Source organism: Callionymus lyra, chromosome 1, assembly GCF_982586985.1.
Source record: "Callionymus lyra chromosome 1, fCalLyr1.hap1.1, whole genome shotgun sequence".
Classification (NCBI taxonomy): domain Eukaryota; kingdom Metazoa; phylum Chordata; class Actinopteri; order Syngnathiformes; family Callionymidae; genus Callionymus; species Callionymus lyra.
In genome coordinates, this window is record NC_141818.1 from 18,101,262 (window position 1) to 18,112,894 (window position 11,633).

Sequence of the window (11,633 nt, forward strand, 5' to 3'; positions counted from 1 at the left end):
TAGTCTGCCTTAAAGAGAGCAACTCTAGATAAATGATTCACTGTTCCCGTCTAATGTCCTCCAGGGAGCCATTTTCCACAAGGTGTCGGACATGTGTCTCCAATTACGTCTTTATCTGTTTTAAACTTCAAAGCTCACGTGTGCAGAATTCACATGTGGTCCGTTATATCCATTCAACTTAAATCCTACACAGCAGTGGTTGGAAATAACCTTTCACGGTTTAAGAAAAAACTATTTCACAAAAAAAGGCTTATTTACAAAATATGTTTAATGATTAAGACAAGACTCACAAGTGTCGGTGTGGTCAAAATGGGGTCTTTGGAAGTGCTGGGCGTTGTAGAGGAAGTGATGGCTTCACCTAGAAGAAACAAAAAAAAAGTTTGATTTTTCGAAACTTTTGAATAATTACTTGAGGATTAGAAGGGAATATATTTATCTTCACATCTGATGTGGGAATAAACAAGAAGGAAATGATTGACGTGAAACATGAAACATAAATACATGACTAAACAAGTAGAAGAATAATGAGTCATTTTAGGACCACCCTGAAAAGAGCGGAGAGCCAATGTTGCATATGTGTTTTTGTTTTGTATTAGTTGTATCTAAGAGCAGTTTTGAGCAGTAAATCTAGAAAAACTCAGACATTGCCGTGTGAAATCAAGCCTCTCTGTATGTCATAATATCAACCATTTTGTTCAAGATTTCACAGGGTAACAGTGCGTTTGCCACAAAATATTTATACTAAATTAACCAAACAATGGCATTAATAAATGGAGAACAATAGCAGGTGTGGTCTTTGGCGAGACAAACTTAACATTTCAAAACCATCAATCTGTTCAGTGACTGTTTTAAAATGCTGTGTTATCTTGAAATGTTAGTCTCTTGAGTCATGAAAGTCGCAAAACTAATAAGGGCGTAAAGACTCTGATTAACCTTCAACCATGATGTATTTTTATTTTTAAGTTTACCATGACTACTCCAGCAGTTACCAATAACACAGATAATGAAATTTAAAAATATCCTCTCCTCGAGACTTTGCATGTCAAAAAGTCCTTTGTGAGAATTCAATTTGACACAATTCAATGATGATGGAAACTGATGTGAGTGGGAGAAGAGAGTAAGTTAATGTGGATCATGGGCCTTAAAATTACCAAAAGTAGGTGGAATTCTTGAAATATGTCTTACTAAGCATGTAATAAATATGGTTTTATTTGATTAAAATTGAGCCTTTTTGAATTTTTATGTGGGTCTTCAGCCCCCTTTCTGCACCCATTGCTTTGAGAGTATTGAGTTGCTCTCCCTCTTAAAACATTCACCAAGAAGTCAGTAGCCTAAATGACCATTTTTAAGTACATTTTTTGAGTTGTTTGGGAGTCTATAAGACATTAAGATCAAGCGGTCACACACAAAAACTCAAACATGCACACACATACACAGTACACAAAAATAGATAGACATACACACAGAAAAACAAGTACTTGATATATATATAGATACACTTAGAGTGAAGCCAATAGCTGTCATAAAAGGACATCATTATATGGGTATTAAACTTATAAGAATTTTCTAACAAGTTCATTTGTAAATTTACGAGGCTCGGTTTTATAGTCTTATAGCCCATAATAATATATTCCATGATCTACATTTTGCTCCTCCCTTCATTTATGTTCCCATATTTTTTGGATTTGGCTGCGTTCCTTGCCCCTTGTTCCTCTACTTGAGAACCAGGAGGCGGGTGTAATGAACAGCACTATTTAGTAACACAAAAAATCTTTAGCGGAACGAAGCTGTGTTTTATCAACCGACAGCCGAGTATTTTATGAGACAGAAAGCTTAAAGTTGTCAGAAAAATCAAAGGTCAACCACTCTTTCTGTTTAACACAACTATACATTTATGTTCTTGTTGTCATTTAATAAAAACACAAGAGGAATGACTTTATATGGACTTATGTTACATCTATTTTCAGCAGTTACCAGAACAAACAACAGAGAAAGAAAAATGGACTGTATTTATATTTAAAAACAACTTGATAAGGATGGTAAAAGCACAAGACATCCTAAAAAGATGCACTTTGTGCTAATACCTTTACATGTGACCAACAATAGTGACCTGCTCTGTGTTTCGTATTTGTCCATTCTTGCACACCAATATTCACACCCTTTTATGGCTCGCTTTCCAGTGAGGCGGCTTCGGCACATGTGTGTGTCAAGGGTTTTGTTATTTGTATGTTTCGCCCTGTCACACTCAGTCAAAGTGATCTGTGCCTCAGCACACCAAGAATTTACTTATAAGGGAGAACTATGTGCATTATGGCACTTTTTTCATGGAAGGTCATGGAATGGTGTTTGTGCCAGGAGCGCTTGATGGAGAGACGTGGAGTTGTATCTTGTTGTTATGCACGAATGCTGTGGGTGGAATGTAGTTTGGACGGGAAATTGCTTTTTAACCCCTCATTTCCTCAGATTAAAACGGAGGAAGATTATTTTCCCCTTTTAAAAAGGGGAACAATAAAGATGTCTTACCCATCGCTGCGCTGTAGTAGAGCCAGATCTCTTGCGGTGAAAGGGCCCGCTCCCAGATCACAAACTCATCGAAGGCCCCAGTAACGTAGCGCCGATAGGTTTTGCTGTTGGAAGTTCCGATGACCAGATCACGGTTGGTGTCGCCTTCACTTTTTGAAATGCTGCCGGTCGGGTCCCCAGCGGTGTAGGTCCCGTTGATGTAGACTTTCAGACCGTCCACTTTCTTCCACGTGAACAGGATGTGGGTCCAGAACGGCGCTGAAGGTGAAGAAATTGACCATCGATGATTCACTTTGGATCTCCATCATCTAACACGAGGCAAACACCTTCTGGAACATCTCTTGGTGAAACAGATCTCATCATAGGAACTAAAATCAAAAAAGGCCTTTTGATGCAAAGGCATTTTATAGTCAAGCTCCTCTCAGTAGACTACTCACAAAATTATTTTTTCTGTTTCTTTAAGATAACTCGTAGTTATTTTATATGTAACTAAAACATAAAACAGATTATGCTCCAACCTTCATTTTATACTGAATCCCTTTCCTTCTGGGAAAAGAAAGCTAAGCAGCCGTCATTTGAATTGTCTCAATTACTCACCTAATTGTCATCTTTTGGGTTCTTAGTTCCTCCATCTTTTACCTTTTGCTTATCTTAGGCTGGGTATTCGGATTTTTAGCAACATTTATGACCTTTCAAAAGTTCCCCATTCATTTGGGGAGTAATCACTGTTTCACCTGGACAACTTAAATATGGAATCCCTTCAACACGCCTTGGAACAATGGGAGCTCTCAGATGTTAAACTCTACGTAGTTGTTCAAAAGAGAAATTTAAAATTAGTAAACTAGGTCGAATCTACAATCATTATCTGGTGCAGCTTCGATTTGATTTTTTTGGAGTGTGCAAAGAAGACCTTGCACCTTTGTGTTATGTCTGGGTCAATGTGACCCTGAGGCCCGAAAACAAACCGCTGTATATGTATTTCTGGAGGCCAGGAAGGTCGTTCACCTTGACCCAGAGAAAACACAAGGCATACCACAAATACATTTGTTTTTTCGAAGCACCGGGTTACTTTGACCAAGAGACAACACAAGGGTTAAAAAAACTTTAGGTCATAAACCTTTCAGCCATTCCTGATTAAGAATCATAGTCTTTTTTTCAGGATGTTTCTCATGACATTAGCCTTCCAATCAATTACTATAACAATTATATGTGATTATTTATGTTGTATACCAATACTTTTCATGTATGCGATGCCAGTCCTTAAAGGGTACCCATAAACAGTTTGAAATGATATTTAAATCATTTTGAAAAATTAAAATAAAATAAAAAACACTTTATATCGCGTGGTTTTATTTGTGTCAATCGTAATAAAAATGATACCAGTATTAATTGTGTGTGTCTGAGACGGCGTACATTTGTGTGTCAAGTTCAAAATGTTAAAATATTATTATTGTTTTGTTTTTTATTTAACTTTTATTTAACCAGATAAAAGACCCATTAGGATAATGATCTCATACACAAGCGCGACCTGGCCAAGAAAGGCAGCAGCACACATCACAGTTGAATAAAAACAGGAAGGCAACAGCTACAAAACACTCAAACACAACAGTGAAACTAAATAAACATAAAGTGCAGGATTTATGGTCAGAGTAACAATTTAAAAACATAGACACTGTTCAGCGGATTTCTGTTGTCTGTCTTTGAAAATGAGCCGAAAACTCTCAGTGGAATAAAAGGTAATCCTAAGCAGACAGGGGAGGGAAACAGAAAGCTTTTTTTCCCATTGCGGTCTGAACACGTCTATGCTTCTGATCCAGAGTGAAATGGTTGTTAATCACTAATATGACTCTATCTGTAAGTACATGTTTTTGATACTAAAATGAAACCAAAATGAGGTCCAGAAATCTGTGTTGCTTGTTTACCAGGCTACTTCCTTTTCTGTCGAACAGGTATCAGTACACATCCCTAATGATGATGCAGCTCTCCATGGAGAAATGAAAATTCAAATAGTAATGGAAATCACATGATAACAGCTCCCGGATCGATGTCTACCCTTTTCCAAAAGAAATAAGTCAACAAATACAATGTGATTAGCACCATTTTCGCTTGGCTGTGTTTTTAAAAACTTGTTTATTTGATTTTTCTGGGTCTTTTTACTCTCCACTTATCTCAAACCAAACAGCTTCTTATTTCATCACATCCTCTGTTGAATGAACAAGCTAACATTACATGGTCCTCCATTGTGCACATGACAAAAAGAAAACACATTCTAAGAAATGTATTTGCCAGGGAGCGAAAACAATGAGCACATATTTCTGCCCGGGTTGTTAGAATTTAAACCACATGTGACAAAGTGTTCCCATCACATCATAATATCTTCACTCTTTGAAATTTCAGAATGAACTAAACACTAGTCACAGTTTGAGTCCATTATAACATCAGTCACAGTGTATTAACGCCTGTGGGAGAAAACACACATGTATGAACCTATAGAAACATATTTTGACATCTTGTCATGTATAGCTGAAATTTCTTTCAGTATGAGAACCAGATGACATTTATTCTCAAGTCATAGCGCAGGCAAATTAAATTGAGTTACTCCACCCAAGTGCACAATTTAAAGTTGCTAAAGCTAAAACAGAACATGACACACACCATTTGTGAGCAGAACATTAGAGTAAATCTTCGCTCTGCTTGAGTTACAAATGATCAACGCCAAACCTTTACAATCATTGGACTCCACACTTTAGTTACACAGTTAATATTTGCAACACAAAATCTATGTCATGTACTCAATATTTATGATTATATCTGACTATAGTCAGGCAACGTACTATTCTGTGTCTCTTGTGAGGTGGAGTCAAGCCAGAGGAACGAATGGACGAAGTAAAATAGCCTTAATATGATGAGAAATTGAGGAAACACTACATCAAAAGTACTCAATTAAAACATTAAATATCCCATTGCATTAAAAAATAAAGCTAAGAATAAAGGTAAATTTGCCATTTTATTGTATATACATTTTTCAATAGTATAAATAAAGCAGCATTTTTCAAAAATACATTTAACATAATTAAGATTATTTGGTGGGACAGGAAAAAAAATCACAATAAGTCAATGAAGTCAGAAAAAAAGCAACACAAAATTAATTTTAAAGGTTGTATTCAGATTACTATTAATGTATAATATAAAAAAATAAAGATATATACATATATATACATATATATATATATATATATATATATATATATATATAGTTTTATAGTTTTATTTGGACAGTTAACGGCGCTCACAAGTCTGCTCAAGTCACACACCGTTTAAGTGTTAATAGAAAGTAAGAGTCAAGTTAACTTCTGCAACATTCAACCTTTCCTTTTCTGTCCATGATCTTTCTTTCAGGATTTATTGAGCCTCCTTGCAGTTAAGGGACTAAATTAAACACAAGAGATTTTGGGTCGTAGCTGTCTGAGAGCGCAGAGAGGAGTTTGGGTCAGAGTCATATTTTAAAAGCAAGGGAAAAACCTGTCTGATCTGTGAGGGCGCAGGGATTACTTAAACCTCATTACAAGTCTCTCCAAAGCTTACACGATAGCTTTCCTACGTCAAGCCAAGACATTCCTTATTAGCCCTTTTAGCTGTGAGCATTTTTCTTTATATTTGTTCGTGACAATGCTTTTTCCATATAAGACGAGACATCTGGGCAGACCAGGGATATATTGAGAGATTAAATCTACACTTTGGTTTGGGACATTATTCTGTGTATTTCTGGGTCGAAGTTGGCGTAGATGGACACGGCTGATTTGAATACAATATTTAATAGTTGTTTCCACATCCAATAGAAGGGAAGATGGTTCAAAATCAGTCAACAATCAAGTAAATTAAGTACTTTGTATGCAATCATAAATTCACTTCATACAGAGATAATAAATCAATCTAATAATCTTATTCTGAAGAAAATCAGTATAGCTATTTCTCATTATGGTGTGTAATTTATCATCACAAAAAAATGGATCAAATCACTCTAGCATCTAGATTATCAGGTTTTTTATATTTTCCACATTTTCTCCATTTGTTTCTTAAGCAGCCAATCTCTTCCTCAAAAATAGTAACAATTACTTTTACTACAATAGCTTTATTTCTTTTGTTAAGTTTTTTAACAGCACAGCTATTACACTTAAGGCGAGCAGGCCAGATCCGGTCCCTCAAGCTATTTGGACTGTCCTTTAGCCCATTCTCCCATAAAAAATAAACGTGTTATCAAAAACAGTTCCACTTTGCCTCACTTTTCGGCAAAGGCAGCTTTTATACGGTAAGCCGATGAGCGCCAGTTTGGATAATGCAACGTCGCCCTCTCAGAGCGACGCAAAGTTGATACAGAAAAATATGATTTAACAACAAATGGACAGAAAAATGCCCAAGAAAAGCAAATGCCCAAAGAATTTCCATGCGCTTGTTGTGTCAGGATGTGTTCACCATCAACAAGGAGAACTTAGCTATTCCTATTTCAACCCTAATGCTAATTTATTTATACTTTCCTGAATCTATTTTAAATCTGTTGGCTAACATTCTACAGGGAATGGAAGTAGAGGGGTTGACCGACCCACTTGCAGGACATCCTTCCATTAATCTGGCTCTCAGGAATTGTTAGTTTAAATGCCCTTATTACAGGTATAAAGCCTTGACATAACTTACACTTTCATGACTAAAGAAGCGTTTTCTTCCTTTAAATTCTAATTACCAAACACGCACCCACGGAAAAAAGATAATCACAATAACACACTTATACTTGCAGATTGACAGTGGTAAAGTCTTACTACAAGTGGCTAGATTTTACAAGCAGATGAAGTAACAGGGCAGATCGTACATGTGTGCTAGTTAGGAACTGGCCTAATAAGTAATACTTCAGTTAGAGGCGGGACGACAATGGTTGTACTCGCAGTGGGTACACATTAGTGGACAAGTATTGGTAAGGACCTTCCCTAAAATGCTCACCTAAAAAAATGATCTTTTTAAAAAGAATGTTAGAGCAAGATTGCACTCTTAATCAGTGCTAGAAATGTCAGAAACTGATGCTATTCTTGGACAACCAAGTGACGCTACATCTTCAGTGTGTCCAAGACATGCCCAAAAAGCATAAAATCCAAAACCACACACCACCTTAGTGAGAAGATGCTCTGGTTCTAATCACTCCTGAACGACCAAGTTCCTCGAACTGTCTTACTAAGAGCCAGACCCTTCTTTTTGGCCTTCAGTACCAGATTCTATTGTTGCAGTAATTTTGGGCTCAGCTGTTCCTTCCTCTGGTATACAAAATGAACATTTCATTGGTCAAAACATCATGCAGATAATTGGAACACTTTTCTCCATCATGGTGAAAACATCAAAACGTTACCTGGTACTTCAATCTCTGCCTTCCATCTGTGGTTGTTGCCTCGAGTGTAAAAATCCACATATCCTCCTTGGGGATTCGTGTAGACAGAGAAGCCATTAGAGATGACTTTTCCTCCAGAGGCAACAGCAAAGCGTGCCTGGGCGACCTCGTGGTTCTTCCAAAAAAAAGAGAAGGTAATTCCTGCGGAGGGAAAGGGGAAAAGAAATTCAGTCGTGGAAGAAATGTTGGTCATGATACGAGCCAGTCACTCACCCTCTGGGCCGCATAAGCTCGGGTCACTGATGCAAGAGTTCTGGTAGTTTCCGAAGTGTAGGAAAGTGCCACCATTATCTCCGTTGAGGAAGATGCCCTTGTTCACCATTCCTTCAACAATGTCTGCAAGAGTCATTGACATCATTATGTACTTAGGCACCAAGGGTCCTTTGCGCTCATAAGAAATCTAATTAAAAATAGTGAGTCATGTGTTGTATTTGGCCACATGGAGCTCATGAGAATTAATTTAATTTGATTGCTAGGAAAGATCAATTTGTTCCAATATATTAATGAAATAATAATTAAATTAAACAATAACAGGATTTTTTATACGAGCAGCTGAACTCCACTTGATAGAAAGAAAAGTTTGGTGAGATGTCTTTGTGTAGTTCTACATGTGTGGAAAGGAAAACAATAGACATGACGAGTCTCCGTCAATCATGTTTTTATTATCGAACAAACTTGTCTTTATATGTTTGCTTTGTGTATGAGACATACAAAAATGTATTCATAAACATAGGGAAGACATATTTCCTGAGGTTACATCGCAAAAAGCCCTGTTTGAACTAAGAACCCTGGTATTATACTTACCTATAGAGATTAAAATATTTTAATAAAAAATGAGTGACATTATATAATATAACTTTTGATATGTTGATAGTAAGTTTTGACAGGTTGTAATATATAAATATATTAAATACAGTAGTGTTCTTTGGCCTCTGTGAGTCTGGCTCTCTTGAGGTTTCTGCCATAATCTGTAGATGTACTTAAATTAACATAAAAAAACACCTCAACAAAGAAAAAAGACTAAAAATGCCAGATTTTACAAGACTAATGAGTGAATGAATTGTGAATAACTTTTCTTTCTTTAAATGATTTGTTACTCACACTATTTTTGTGATTGACTGGTAGATCGAGGAAGAAGTATTGAGTATTGAATAAAATATAATATTAATAAATACATTTTCAGTTTTTTTTATGATATTAAATTTGATCAGATATGTTCAATTAAAACACAATGAAATTCTGCTTACGCAAGGTTTGATATGACAAGATAAAGTTGCGTGAACATGCAATATATCAACTTTAAGATCAAATATTTTGCGCCTTTCCTTGAACAAATCTTTTACTTATGGTTCAAACCACCACACACACAAAAATAGCAATTATTTTTTAACAAAAGATTCTCCATATTTAAAAGATTAAATTACTTCACTTAAATAACCCTTAAATCATTTTGAAACCATTTTTTAACTGAGTAGGTCAGTGGAAACCTTTAGTCCCCCAATGCATGCTGGGATGCTCAGTTTTCTAAAATGTAATGTAAATCCAGTGAATTGAGTTTGGCCAGATGAAAAAAACCTAAATAATGTTTTGTCAGAGTATATTATTGCAGTAACAATTCCATCATTTTAAATAAGAAAAAAAAATAGTATTTAGTTATCTATCTACGATATTGTTAAAAGACTTAGTGAGTACATTATGGAAACAACACAACGGATCTTTCCGGCCACACCGATCTATAATTAAATATACAATAAGTTAATGAAATTATGAATCTCTGGAAACTGTCCGAGATGTTCCCTCACAGGAGATGTGGAATTTGTTAATTGTATTTCTATCATAGTTTCGTTAGCAGTATCCCTTAATCATGCTCATTACCTTTGCACTATTTATAACTAAATAAAAAATACATGTATGTTAATGAAATAATAAATTAATAAGGTGGTTCAGTAATGGCACTTCAGGGTGGAAGTACTTTTATATCTATGCACGAATCCCATGATTCTAATCTATATTTTATGTGCATATTAAGATCAGTTGCCTCAACAACCATCCCACTTTGTGTAATGACTGGATGGCTATTCCATTTTCTTCTGAATAAAGAGGATGAACATATATCTGTTTCGAACAGTGAAAACACATGTAAGGACACGGATGAAGGAATTGATCCTCACCTACTGTTGCAGAAATGTTAGTGTAGGCAGAGTCATTGGTATACACATAGGAAGAGTTATGGGAGGAAGGGAGCACAGTGTGGTTGTGGATTCTGAGAGCTGGACAAAGACAATGGAGAGAAACAGTGATACACATCCATATACAGTGGACACATGACAAAGGAGACAAAAGAGAGACACAAGGAGGGACGTGGTGTTGCAGGTATGAGACAGAGTGATGCTGAGCTGAGTGCACGGAAGCGGCGGTTCATTCGTTTGTGTGACTTTCTCACATCGTTCTCAAGTCTATACCTGATCCCTCATCAACTTCAATGATGACAACAAATATCCTGAATTAATCAAGTCGATTTATCAAACCAAAATCATTCTGAGACGAGGACTTTATCACCCTGAAAAGTGGAGTGACACAGAACAGACCATGCAAGGTTGATATAGAAAAGCATGCATCTGCTTTGTCTATACGAACATACATAGGTTTGTTCCATTAACATAACCTGGTCTGTTTCCAATCTGATCCCACAGTTCGTGGATCCCATCCACAGCATCCAGAGGCCAATAATGTGAAGCTGATTCCAACACCCGCAGCCCTGAAGGGAAAGTCGTGGGATAAACAAGCATCCAGACTAGGGCTTTTCGCCATATCAAGCTCTGTCTTAACTCAGAAAGTATAACCCTGGCACTGCCTTCAGGATGTAAAATGAATGATAATGAAGCAAACAGCTGCAAGCTTGTGAGTCATGTGAGTCATTTTAAGTTTATTTCACAGCCTGTAAATACTTGTGTGGACTACCTGGATGCTTTGTAGGTTCAACCACTTTGGCAATAACCTGTGAATTAAACCAAGAAGTTTTTCTTAAAGGAATCTGCTTCAACAATGACTCCGGACTAAAACAGAAATGGTCTTACCTTAATGCTGGAAACAAAAGCAATAAAAAGGCGAATCTGCCAAAAAATCTCCATAGTTGTTTGAAAAAAGGTTACTTAATTTTTTTGAATTAAAACTCCAGATGTAGATAAATCCAAAAATAGTACATTATTCCAAAAGTAGGAATGTTAAAAGTCCTTGCCTTGAAGTTTAAGTATGTTCAGATTAAATAAAAAATGACGAGTCCTTGCAAAAGTGATCTAACAAAGCTTTGCTCTCATCACAGACTCTGATAGTTCCACTAAAAACGCCTGATGTTCCTCCTTCCCAACAACAGCAGAGAGAGTGAAGAAAGTTCTATGAGGGGAGTTGCACTGACGGTGGGAATCTCAGGACGTGATGTCATTTTTTGAGGCTTCTTAGGAGGGGCGTCAGAGCTGCGTAAAAAGCCCAACGTGTGAGCAAAAACGATTCATTGTGCGTGGGATTGGACAACACAAACAATTGTCCCTCTAATACGTTTGTTAAAAAACTGCGTGACTCACGATCATCAAAGTTAGTTTTGGACCGTCATTGTGGGGAACACCCTGTCATTGTACAAGAAACAGATGGAAGTGATAACAAGAGAAAATAAAAAAGTGTT

At 36.5% G+C, this 11,633-nt stretch overlaps 1 protein-coding gene across 5 annotated transcripts in view; it reads right to left on the reverse strand.

Moving 5' to 3' along the window:
• The window catches only part of adgrd1 (adhesion G protein-coupled receptor D1), a 40,841-nt gene extending 29,502 nt beyond the window's left edge, over positions 1-11,339 (reverse strand). For 2 of the 5 annotated variants that reach the window (XM_087795746.1, XM_087795737.1), the window contains exons 1-8: positions 11,032-11,339; positions 10,916-10,952; positions 10,596-10,712; positions 10,126-10,224; positions 8,168-8,290; positions 7,916-8,095; positions 2,524-2,781; positions 291-358 (exon numbers count right to left, since the gene is read on the reverse strand). In XM_087795746.1, the coding sequence (XP_087651872.1) occupies positions 291-358; positions 2,524-2,781; positions 7,916-8,095; positions 8,168-8,290; positions 10,126-10,224; positions 10,596-10,712; positions 10,916-10,952; positions 11,032-11,085 (936 nt within the window). In that variant the 5' untranslated portion in view covers positions 11,086-11,339. The remainder of the gene's footprint in view (positions 1-290; positions 359-2,523; positions 2,782-7,915; positions 8,096-8,167; positions 8,291-10,125; positions 10,225-10,595; positions 10,713-10,915; positions 10,953-11,031) is intronic. The other 3 variants (XM_087795762.1, XM_087795753.1, XM_087795770.1) reach the window with 3 other exon arrangements.
• Between the last annotated feature and the right edge of the window lie 294 nt (positions 11,340-11,633).